Source organism: Channa argus, chromosome 5, assembly GCF_033026475.1.
Source record: "Channa argus isolate prfri chromosome 5, Channa argus male v1.0, whole genome shotgun sequence".
In the NCBI taxonomy this organism is placed as follows: domain Eukaryota; kingdom Metazoa; phylum Chordata; class Actinopteri; order Anabantiformes; family Channidae; genus Channa; species Channa argus.
In genome coordinates this window covers 22,307,914-22,320,990 of record NC_090201.1, presented here as the reverse complement: position 1 = coordinate 22,320,990, position 13,077 = coordinate 22,307,914, and the positions used below count along the sequence as shown (strand labels likewise).

The 13,077-nt window shown below is 38.6% G+C and overlaps 1 protein-coding gene across 2 annotated transcripts in view; it reads left to right on the top strand.

Moving 5' to 3' along the window:
- phc2b (polyhomeotic homolog 2b (Drosophila)) overlaps window positions 1-12,700 on the top strand; it is a 36,196-nt gene extending 23,496 nt beyond the window's left edge. For both annotated transcript variants that reach the window (XM_067505146.1, XM_067505145.1), the window contains exons 9-15: window positions 288-597; window positions 5,853-6,064; window positions 7,385-7,514; window positions 8,611-8,716; window positions 8,816-8,930; window positions 9,780-10,086; window positions 10,234-12,700. In XM_067505146.1, coding sequence (XP_067361247.1) covers window positions 288-597; window positions 5,853-6,064; window positions 7,385-7,514; window positions 8,611-8,716; window positions 8,816-8,930; window positions 9,780-10,086; window positions 10,234-10,388 — 1,335 coding nt within the window. In that variant the 3' untranslated portion in view covers window positions 10,389-12,700. The remainder of the gene's footprint in view (window positions 1-287; window positions 598-5,852; window positions 6,065-7,384; window positions 7,515-8,610; window positions 8,717-8,815; window positions 8,931-9,779; window positions 10,087-10,233) is intronic.
- Window positions 12,701-13,077: the final 377 nt, after the last annotated feature.

Below are 13,077 nucleotides of genomic sequence, written 5' to 3'. Positions count from 1 at the left end.
CTTCTTCACATTCTGACTTTGGGCATTCAAACTGTTGAATCTGATACTTTCACAGCTTCACCACCAAAATAAAAACTACTGTGCAGCAACACCCACAGTATTCACTATATTTCCAAGACCTACATACTGTGTTTGTGATTCCTGGTGCAGTATTTTCCCACCGCTGGGATATTTTCCACACCTAATGGTTTTCAGTTTTTGAGTCACCGTCATTAAAAGCATTATCAGCCTGATGATGTGACTTTTCATCACTGTCTTAATGTTTTCCCTCCTTATCCACATATTAGGCCTCACGACTGGTTCAGGAAAGTAAAGATAAGCCAACCTCACTCGTGGTCAGAGAGACGTGTCCAACCTCCTCCACACAACAGCAGATACAGCTACAGCTACAGCAGCAGCAGCAGCAGCAGCAACAGCAGCAGCAGCAACAGCAGCAGCAGCAGCAGCAACAGCAGCAGCAGCAGCAGCAGCAGCAACAGCAGCAGCAGCAACAACAACCACAGCAGCAGCACCAATCTGCAAACTCACCCTCACAACCCCCGAAGACAGTAGAGCAGCCCAAGGTCGACACAGCACCACCACCTGTTCAGCCACAAGGTAATGATTGACCTATTTTTTTTTTCAAATCAGATATTTGAAGTACTCAAATGTTGTGCTGAACAAACGTGTTAACCAAATGGGCACAGGGACAAAAAGACAAACAGCAGCTTAAAAACGGTGTTAACTGGTTTCACCTTGACATAGAAAATGTATCTTCGCTTGAACCAGTCACGTCTCAGTGGAAGAAAATCGATGATGTTTGTTTACAGTATAACGCAGAACATGTGTGTCTGCAGCCCATTTAGTGTCAAGTGTTCCTTTTGTCTTGTTGCTTTGTTATCTTTGATTTCCCTGACATGTGGCCAAAAGTCTTACCTGATACTCACAGATTGCTTGTCACTCTCCTATGCACAACAGTCAGACACAAAAAAGGAATTTATATTCCAAATGTATGCACTTTGTAACCAAATAGTTTATTACAAAAGGTGTAAACAGTACATACATCTGTATGCACTGTTCTCTGTGGTAATCTGTAATAATGGCCTGGCCAGCAGTGAGCAGGGAATGTCATGATCATATTTTATCCACACTAGGTGGGTGCGTTAAGTGGGCAAAAGGTTGGTGACCATATCCTCTGAACAATATTCTCATTTAAAAATAACTTACAAAACTTCAAATGCATCACAATATAGGATTTCTTGCATGGCTATTCTAATTAACTAGATCCGTCAGGTGTACAGGCTTCTAAACTGTGTAGCACTACTTGACACCAAAGTCAAAAACATGGAGTACACTTTGTTTTCCAGAAAAGCCTAAGGTAGTATTAAAAGTACATCTTAAATGTAATTACCTCTTTATTCTTAGGCATAGGCAGCAATCTGCAATACAGAACAGCTTGTGTCCATTAGGTGATTCCTGAGGCGTGCTTTTGCAATAGGTTGTATTAAGACGCTTGCTAAACAACATCTAACCAAGTTTCTGAATCTGGGCAAAACCCCATTGACATCCTCGACTAAAGTATATTTAAGTAATGAAATGTGGATGCAGTCCAAAGTGCTATATGTATTTATCAATTTAAAAGCGTTTAACTGCATGTATCAAGAAATGTTGTCCACATTTGGTAATGTGGATTAAAGCAGTGTTCTAATAAGTGATTTGACTTACATGGTCAGTAGCTTGGAATAACTGTAAGATGATGATCATGCAGCAGCTAAATTTTTTTCTGCTTAGCACAAATAATCTTAGGTGTATTTTATAAATGTTGACACGGATCAGTTTCTATAGCGGTATTTCTCCAAAATTATTGGACATAGTGCTAATGTTGTGTTTCTTGTAAAAGGAAACCTTCTGTAAACCACAGATTGCCACTTACGGGCTCTGAATTGGGTTTGATCGGGACGGCTCACCACCAGAGCAGGGAACTATTTTTGTAATCCACTGCTACAGGGATGGATAAAGACATGCCCAAAATTTCAGCTTTCTTAAATTAGGAAAGTGTAACATTTAAAGAAAAAGTCTCTAGACAAAAGCTGTTTTGTGGCTTTGTGCATCTTTAGTGGCAACATAGTAGCTGGGTTTTGCCAACACAAGTAGGGGGTCCTCACCCTTGGGAGGGAGTTATGATTATGTTGAAAGATAAAAAACTCCCAATTTTCCCATGTACATTGCTGATGTGCACAGTTACCAGCATTAGCAGATGTATGTTTAGTAAGTTCACTGCTACAAATATCTGTGTTGAATTTATTTGTAAATGTTTTTTCTAGACTAACAGATATTAACATCAATTGTGAGTCTTCTCTGGATGTTTTAACTGAAGTATATAAGTACAACAATGGGCCACCAGTAAATGCAAAGGGCTGCTCATCAAGATTTAAAGAAAAGTGATCTTCACCAATACTTGTGGGGGAAGAGAGTAAATTTAGTCATATGGTTAGATAATTAGCAAACGGTCAACCAAGATGGGCTTATTGAAGAGGTCACAAAGAGGACAAGAAGTCACTGGGTGTGTCATGTTTAGAGGACTGCTTAAGATCACCGTAGGCACTTTGTTGTTACAAGGCCCAAAGCAATGTAGCAGATAGTGAGTCCTGGGGTCACAGGATCTACAAGAAGGTGCAATAAAAGGGTTTTAGTGCTTCACAACTGACATTCTCAGATAACCTACAAAGGGACAAGAATGATGACTCTCAACTGCGTGCACCTGGTTTCTTCAGTCACATTTTGTGAGGGTGGTTCCTTTCTCGGGTTTGAGTATAAATAGAAGGGGTTTGAGAGACACAAGTCAGAAGAAGACACCAACATCCATGTGTTCTTCTCCAGCTTCTATGAAAGGTGACCCACTCCCTGTGTAGAAATAAAAGGCTCTTTCTAAGAATAAGGAAATCATTCTCACAATCAGGTGGTTACACATTAGTATTTATAATTATGTTCACATTAGTCTATTCCTAATAGATCCTTTTAAATCTGTCACACTGCACCTTTGATTCTGCAGAAGATGCATGATTCCAAAATTATTCCTTATCTTTAAGTGTAAGGGTCAAAGTGCCATAACGATCAGCATGCCAGCATGTTTCAGACACAAACTCTAGAGAATGTAGGAGGATTCCTACATTGGTCCTGACATTGTCTGGAGTTTCCCTTTCCTACATGTAGCCAACATCGGGAGATAGTCCATGTGAGAGGCTTTCTCACTTTCTCACGCTTTCTTTATTACTCCGTGTAATTGGGCATTGGGTGGTGCTTTTGCTTTGTAATCTGGTCAAATACCACAGAATCTTATGCTGTTCCTTTTATTTGTTTGACGATTGGTACGTCTGTGCTTACTGACAGAAGTTCACAAATTTTGTTGTCCTTCCGATTCGACACTGTTGTTGGGGTGAATGAATGAGTTCTTTACCTTCGTGTGTTTTGTGGCAGTAGGGGGGAAGGTACGTTCATGACCAATCCCCTTCCTCTAACGGGTATGTATGAAGGTTTCCGAGAGTAGTTCTTGTTAATGTTGTGCCCAAATTTCACTGCCTGTCCTACATACACTCCACTCCTGTTTTTCCTTGAAGAATGATAACCAGCCGTTGCAAAGAGACAGTCATTGTTTATTAAAGGCCGTAAGATTTGTCCATTGCTGTCCTTAACAGCACCATTTAATTGTCCCCTCGCCCCAAGCTCGGTGAGCGCCAGTAGAGTAGAGTGACATATGAGTTAATGAAGAAAGCGAGTGGCGTTGGCAAGAACAAATACGTAAATCAGAGAAATAAAACTGTCTTGACTGATCGTTATACAGCAGTTACATTTTAAACACTAACGAACATGGTCAAACGTCCGGAAGGACTTTGTATTAACACATCTGAAGTGCACATTTCTCTTGTCTGCTCCTCAGTGGCTTCTTTGCTCTGCAGGTGAAACTGCATGCGTCTAATGTTCAATACAGTTGAAACCAGATCTTTAAAAAGACACATAACCTTTTTTTTCTCAGTGTCTGACATTAAATCAGACTAAACATTTCCGGTTTTAGGTCAGTTAGATTTTTTTTTTTTTCCATTTCCAGAATAATGAGTGTTTTTAGAGAATGTTTTATTACTTTCAAAGTCAGAAGCTTACATACACTAAGATCACTATGGCTTCGCAAGTGTCTGGGTTAACCTCACTTGTTCACAGGGAAAAAGACCTTGATTTCTGAGATATGTCCTGTTTATTTTAGAAGCAATATTTAATAGCGTGGTTAAACATTGTCTTCCATAACTGGCAGGATTGGCAGGAATATTCTGTCAGAAGAGGAACATCCCAAACATCTATTATCCTCTTACCGCTGCCCCACAAATTTTCTAGGGGAAGCACGGTTTCAAGGTTTTTCTAAAATTTCAGGTTGACCAGACATTTAATCACCGATTATGCATCATCACTGCAAATACTGCAGCCTGTTTCTACATATTTGTATAAATCTGTACAAACAGCCTTAATTCAACAAGGCTGCAGAAGTAGGGCCCCATATTTCTGCTTCACGCCACTGCACAAATGGATGTTGAAGAGTTAATCCAGTGACAATACATTACGTTCTGCTAAGAGGATGTGATCCTCTAGTCGGCTGGAGCTGAAGGCGCTTGTGAAGCGTACAACATGTTGACGAGGCTCGGCGCTGCCGCTCTCCGCTGTGGGAGGGAACACGGAGGCGGACCCTGGTTAAACCCTTCCGTTTAGGGTCTGAAGCGGCGCTGCAGCTCAAACCCAATCAGAGGCACAAACGGCAGCGGCAGCTCGGCGTGTGGCTGTCGCATCATTACAACAACAAACCCGAAGCAAACCGCACATGTTTCGGCTCTGAACGGTGCGGAAGTTGGCGCGGTAAGAAAACTTGTCATTCAGCAGCGGTGGGTTTTAACGTGACACAGCTCGGCCGCTTGATGTTTACTTTCGCTTCGTGGCTGTTGTTGTGATATGATTTGGAGCTTGTCGTGGATCGCCAGGGTGCTAGTAGGTCACTCCAGATAAAACGTCTGCGCTTACATCGTCGACACCAGAAACGTTTACATTAGCGACATGTGGCTCACAGTGGCACTGCTTTGAATGTAAAGATTATATTGTGCTTATTGTGTGTTTGCTTTGCACAAAGTAACGTTATCAGCAGGCGCAGGTTAACGTTAGCATCTGAGGCGTCAGTGCTGTAATGTGTGATTTATATGTAAACAAATCCCCATGATGATGATGATGATGATGATGATGGAGCATGTGCTAACACGGAAAACCGAGTTGAAGTGTTGTAAATACGTGATTTATGGCTAAAATAACTAATTTCTGTGTTTGTTTTTTGTCAGCTGCATTAAACATTTCTAAAGTTTTGGCCACATGAAAAGTTTTAAACTCAAGTGTTTTCTGTTTACTATCACACATGACAGAAAAGCAGCAAATGTTTATATTTTAGACTATAAGATATAAACTTAAAAAATGTGGGGGGGTAGGGGGATGTCTTTAAATTCACTATAATCTACAGTTTCAGTTTCAGTTTCTGAGGATTGTCTCTCGTTTGTGACAAAATAATAAAAAATGCCCAGGACAATTTCCCAGAGCCCAAATTGTGGTAATTGTTTGTTTTGATGGTTCAATATTATACCATAATACGAGTTATATTTAGTTTTCCTCCTATATAAGAAGGAAAACCATCAAATATTAACATTTGAAAAGGTTGAATATTTTGTATTTTTGTATAATTGACTTTTTTTTGTCAGCTGAATTTCATTCAAACTCAGTTCCGTCAAAAAGTTGTTTTTTTTTTTTTTTTTTTTTTTTTTTAAATTAACTGGATGATTGTGTTTGGTCAGGCGGGGTTTCAACCAAGAGGCTGAGTGCTCCAGCAGGGACCCCACCTCCAGCTATGACCTCAGGAAATGAGAGTGACGCGCCCACCGTGACGGGCAGCACACCGCAGAATGGAGAGAACAAACCACCCCAGGCCATCGTCAAGCCCCAGGTCCTCACACATGTAATCGAAGGCTTTGTCATCCAGGAGGGAGCAGAGCCATTTCCCATCTGTGTAAGTGCCCACTCTCAAATGTAACAGCAGTGAAATGTGATAAACAACCCACCACTCTCTCTAGTGTACATGCCTGCAGGGAGCTGTCAGTGGGCAACATAAACCCTGTTACTACTACTACTGGTGACAGCTCACAGCTTCTGTTTGATTCAGTCATTAATTATAGTAAGATGGAGGTCTGTAGCTGTGAAGCTTTACAGAAGGTGTGTGTGTGTGTGAGTGATGAGCTGCTCACTGCAATGTATTTATATCTCAACGCTGTGTCATCTCTTCACAATTAGATGTTAGTACATCTTAATGTTTATGCTGTGTATCTGTACACCTGTGGTAGAAATTTGTGTCATCATTAATCACCAAAAAGCTCACAAACATTAACACTGGACATGATTTTGTTATGATGCTACATAATGGCATGTTGATGTTTTCCAAGACTTTGGGCTCACTGCCTCCTACTGGACATGTTGTGTAAATGCTAAGTAAGTGGAGCTCTACAAACATTCATATTCAGCATTGATCTGTATTGCAAAAAACAGTTGTATATGCTTCTTTGAAACAGGGCTGTAACTAATGCAACAAAAATTTTTTATAAGTTTTATTATGATATTTAGATAGATAAAAATTGTTGAAAGGCATTACGTAACAATGAGTTCAAAGAGCCCAAGGTTGCTTCATATATGTTTTAGTTTGACGACTTGGTTCCAAAACGTAAGATATTTTAAGTAAAAATTCTTTCTTCACAGTTTTCAGTCTTCACATTTAAGAGACTGGAATAAGTTTAATTTCGGCATTTTTACTTTATACTATGGTGGTCAGTTGTGTTTTTCAATTTTTCTCAATTATTGACACAGCTATAAAAATTGTAAAAACAAATTTCCCAGATTCCACAGATATTTTAGGCCCTAAAATATCTGTGTCCAGTCCAAAACCTAAAGATATGTGGTTATATCTGAAGAATCAAAATTAGATCAAAATTAGATCAATCAAAATTAGAATAAGTTGCAACTCAATTGTCTCTCATATTAACTACTCCAGCTATCTACCATTTTTTAAAATGTTTATATATATATATATATATATATATATATATATATATATATATATATATATATATATATATATATATATATATATATATATATATATATATATATATATATATATATATATATATATATATATATATATATATAATATATCCCATTGAGCTTAAAGTTGGCTCAGTGAGGTGTTTTTGCTCTTTTTTTGCTTTTTGTTTTAAAACCCTTAAGCATCTAGAACTTTATTTTGTTACAGTCATGAATATTTTGTACCTGACACCAGGTGGAGCGTCTGCCAATTCTTATCGACAGCCCCAAGAAGCTGGATCACCAGCTCTCCTCAGACCCTGACAAAACTCCAGTCAGCAACGCAGCAAACACTGACTCCGAACCGGAGGACATGAACCAGCCAGGTGAGACAAAAAGGATTAGACAAGTGCACAGGTGCGTGTGCATCAGTTTGAGTTTCCGTAGCACTGTGCTGGTGCTCAAGAAACGAGATTTGACATTTCACTGAGACTTGTAAAACTTTTATTTGTGCTGTTTAAATGGATTAATGGAACATTGCAGAGTTTGAACTTAACAGCAGTCAGACATCATATTCTTAATGCACAGTTGCTGGTGTTTATTTAATTGTGTGTTATGAATCATGTACAGACTAACCAAATGCAGAAAAGCAGAGCTTTTACTGCATGCTATATAAATATAAATAAACATTTCCCCCTTTAGAACCAATGTTTTAAATAACGCACACAAAAACTTAGGGATATTCAATTTTTGGGTGACAGTTCAGAATGCAACTAAAATGAACTAAACTTTTACAGGTGAACTTAATTTGACAACCATTCAACGTTTCAGTACCTAATTTGTAACGTGCTGTTCTCTTACAATGTGATTACCCGCAAAAATCATGGCTTGATTAATAAATCATGTCGGATCCATGAATCGAACACTGAATGTTTTTGTTCAATGACAGTTTGTATTTAAACAGCTCTCCCTCATCAGCGGTACTCTCTCATCTCTCATCACATTTTCCATAAATTTCACCTGAAAGTGGAATATACCTAACTTTTTGTGAACAGTGTATCTCTGTCTGTAGTGTCTTCTTTAACTCCAGTTGCTTAAAAAAATTACGGCAGTCGTCATTGTTTTTTTTTTTTGTTTGTTTTTTTTTTTTAAACCAGTCATAAAACATATTTACATTTAGTCATGTCAGTGTAATCAATTGCATTCAGATACAACTGCTTCGCAATAAACCCTACCCTTACAAAATATATTAATGCTCCAGTTATTTTCTTCCGAGAGGTTTCAGTTTTATGGTATGTTTATTGTTTAGGCTGTAGGTGGTGTTGAAGTTGTACAGAAATACCTCATAGCAAAATGGGTTCTTAATGTGCGTTTGGGCAAATCAAACGCCTCTCAGGTGGATTAAATTAGCCAGAATAGATTTTGCTTTAAAAAAAAAAAAAAAATGTGTGTCACATGTTTATGGTCTTTAATTTCCAACAGAAAAGGAACAGGAACCCAAGCTGACATGCGAGTATTGTGGCTGGGTCGACTTTGCATACACCTTCAAGGGCTCTAAAAGATTCTGCTCCGTGGTTTGTGCAAAGAGGCAGGTTACTTATTACAAATATTGTATTTAATATTCATTTGCATTTTAAACAATCATTTTATCTAAATAAAGGCCTTAACAAAGGACATTTGTGCACAGGTACAATGTGGGCTGCACAAAGCGAATAGGCCTTTTCCGTCCAGAGAGGAGTAAACCTACAAATCGCTGGCGTAGAAAATCTCAGGGCCGCTCCAGTGTAGAGGCCAAAAAGCAGGTACAGAAACACACACTTCCTCACTGTTGTAGAACTTCCTCATCAACACTCCCATCCTTCCCATCACATACTGCTTCCTCTGCACTTTTCAATGTACTTAAGTATCATTTGTGTCTGTGTGTGGTTTTCTTCCTGTTTCTATGGTCGTTAAGTGCTTTACGATCCTTATCAACCTTCCTGGGTGACCAGTAAGAATGGGGAACTAATGGTAGAGATTTTGTGACATCTGCACAAGCTATTTAAAGACTTAAAAATCGGCTGGATTCAGTTTTTTTTTTTCTTGTTTTGTTTTGTTAAATTACTTATCCAATAAATCTCATCTGCTTCTGGGTACATGTAGCAGTTCTTCCTCCCCTAAGGACACTTAATGACACAGCAGAGTTGTATTTTTAAAATGGAGACCAGTTTTTTTTTTTAGATTAAGCAGACAATTTATATAAATGTTGAACTGAGTTCTAAGACATCACAATATTTAATAATCAGTTTGGTTTTTTTTTACATTTTAAAGCCAGACAGTTTTGAGTTATGTAATGTGTTAAAGATGGGGTCTTGAACCTCCAGTTGGGGGTGCTTTTGTCTCCTGCTTGGACCAATAAGTGTCTAATCCAAAAAACTGACATCTGACCAAGAATTTATCAAGGCATATTGATTCTGATATTGAGCCAGCACCTCTTTCAACTACCTGCAGACACCTAATAGTCATTTGAAGATATTGTACCACATAAATCTCACTTTTCCCCCTTAAATCATTGCTATGACTAACACAATGTCCCAGGAGTGTTTTACTGATAACCATTCATTTCTAAAATGCTGAGCTTTGATGTCGTGAATCACCGTTTTCCTTTTCAGAAACTGTCTCCCTTACCACAGCAGTTGCAGGGTGGTTCTTTATCTTCACCACATGCTTCACAGCCCAGTCAGGAGGAGTCCAGCCCATGCTCAGACATGTCCAGCTACGATGAGCCGTCCTCTCCCCTGTCAGGGCCCCTGGCCCCCACCCCGACACCTGGTCAAGTACACAGGCAGCCGAGTAGAGCCTCCGATCAGGAGGGGTGCACAGGGAGAGATGCACCTTCTCTTTGTCAGCGCTTCTTACCCAGCGACCCAACCAAGTGGAACGTGGAAGAAGTTTATGAGTTCATTCGTTCATTGCCAGGTCAGAGGAGTAAACAGATGTTCAGGACATATACTCATAAAGCCTTACATGCTGTACCAGTCAGTTTTATAGATATATTTTGCTAATGAATTCCCTTTCAGTGTGATTAATTGCACCTTGTACCATTTCCCTCCACTGTTCATGCAGGCTGTCAAGAGATAGCGGATGAGTTTCGGTCTCAAGAGATTGATGGACAGGCTCTGCTTCTGTTAAAGGAGGACCACCTTATGAGCACCATGAACATTAAGCTGGGACCTGCACTCAAGATCTTTGCACGCATCAACATGCTCAAAGACTCATAGCAGGAAACTGTGTGTGTGTGTGTGTGTGTGCACGCTATTATCTGGGTGTGTGTTTGTGTGAGAGCAGAATGTAAAACCATAGCACTGGGCAAAAGCCGTGTTTTCGCATTGACAGCACAGAGTACTGAATGCACTATGACCTTACACTCTCCACACTACTAGATTTGATTCTTTGATACAAAATCATTCAAACTGTTCATTCTCGTCCTGCAGCAGCTAAATTACAATGACCAGCTACATCCGCAGTTCATAGGTCTGTTGGTAATTTAGTCATTAGCATAGCACTTTGAGCAATATAAGCTGGAAGCTGTTGGCCCATGTTACATGCACTTGCATAGGGTAAGCAGTTATTTGCTACTCACAACAAATATAGACAATAGAATAAAATTAAGTCAGCAGCCACAGTCACAGCTGTACCAAATGTGGATTATCATATTAGAATAAATTGAAAAGGAAAAGAAATTGTGGTGGCAGCACCACCAATTTACACCCAGTATTGCTATGCCAACAGTATCTGGTTATCAGATCTACTGCAGGAAATCTGTTAATTCACATGCGAATGACTGCAGAGCACACTGCAGTCCGATTTCCATCACTTCAGTAGATTTGATTTGGAGGTAGACTAGCACATTGTGATCAGATTTTAGCTAGGTGTATGTAAAAGCCCTCCATACTGTGTGTTTTTAGGGCATTGTTTGCTTTAATTAGGGAGCTCAAAGTAGAGTGGTGACAGAAAATGAGGAGGGGGACAGTGAACATTGATGGACAAGTATGTTGGGTTTTATGGTCAGCCTCCCTAACTCAGGTGCCTCAATTTGACCACATTCTTGGGGAAAATATAACCACAAAGCTAAAATCAAACTTCTTCCAAGGCAGAGAAGAAGTGGAGCTCATGTTCTTGCTGTTCTGTGAATCTATTCTGCATATAAAAATCAAATCAGGACGGGTTCAGATTGAGACAACAGGAATTATTATCAATACCACCTTTATACTCCAAGACCTTTATAGACCCAATTGTGATTAGCCAGAAAACCCATCTAGAAGAGGGTTCCAAGGTAATAGCAGGTGTACATGTAGTTTGAGTTTGATATGAGACAAAAACGATGGAGAAAGTTGGGCTCAAAGAACAAGCGGTTCTTGGCATGTACGGTTTAGCCTTGGTTTGGTCATACTGCAACACAGTCATAGCTGAATTGAGGCATTGAAACATTTTATTTGTGCTGTGTGTGAATGAAAGAAGTGGCTGTGTGTGTGGCTGGGAACAGAAGATTGCATTTATTAATTTGCAAATTTTTATTGCGTCGATGCTCCTTTGCCTTTCTCACAAAAAGATTTAACAGTCCTTGAATACAAAGCTGGAATGCAGAGAAACCGTTTGTTAAAGCAACATTTTTCATGAGAAACTGCAGTTTCTTTCTGCAGACTTCAACAGCTTACATATATTTTTCTTGCATTTAAAAGTGATGTACTATAATGTAACATTGATTTAATGTTTTAGTTTGATAGGAGGACACTAAGTTAAAGGTCAAAGGAATAATGCGGGTATACTGCATTCTCCCCAGTCCTACTTTTGGCACTTATTTTCTTTTACTTCGATATTATAAGACTCCTAAAGCGGGAGTGGCATTTGTGCAGCAAGTCAAACAATTTTATATGTACATGTACATAGCAGCCTGAATGAGGAAAAAGACTAAGTGTTTAACTCATTTCTAAGTTATCCTTGTTATTTTCAAACAGAAATTGAATGGTGTTCATTATTTTTGAAATATGCAAATATATAAATATCATGGCCTGGGGTTGGTTTTTAATGTGTGTGTGTTTTTTTTTTGTTTTTTTTTTTTAATGATAATATATCTATTTGTGATTTGATGTGGTGGTTAAATATTTTTAGATTATACTTTGTTAAATGCTCAACAAAACAGTTGCTTACACAGCATTTTGTAATTATAAGTCATTTGCAGTACAGCGTTCTTGAGATTTATTTATTTTTTGTCTGTGTGAAAAATGCAAATTTTAATTGTTGCACAATGCTGCGGTCTAATTTGTCCATGTGCAAAATGCCAAAACCTCGTGCAGTTAGGTTAGTGATTCTAAAGTATTGGAAGGGGGTTTGAGTGTGTCATACTTTTATCATGTCCCCTTTTATGTATTAGTTACCTCTGTGTTGGTGCCTTCTCACTAATCAGATGTTTTCAGATGTGCACAATAACATTGCACGCGAAGTTCCTGCCTCACAGAACCTGCCAACTAGTAAACTGTTGGTTTTCTTAAGATTATTTAACCCATGCTGCGTTTATTTTACAGCTAGGATTTTTTTTTTTTTTTATTGTTTAATATACAGTACATTGTTAAATTAAACCAGTGATTCTTCACCCTCTTAAAAAATGCTATCTTTACTTGGGGTTCTTGTCACATTTTTAGATATGAGTTAATCAGTTTCGTCCATATTGACTCATGATTTAAAATTGTTGGAATCTTAAAAAAGCAACACAAAAATCAAATTAGGGAGAAGTCCCCAAACTTTGAAATTGATCTGTGCAAAAAAAGAAATTCCTATTGTCTTATTGGTCTTTCCTGTTACTGTATAAATATATTGACATCTGAGAATACTAATACACCTGCATGAATGAAATCAATCTAAATGTAAGACTTCTGTTTGTAATATTTAATTATATCTTAGTACTAACTC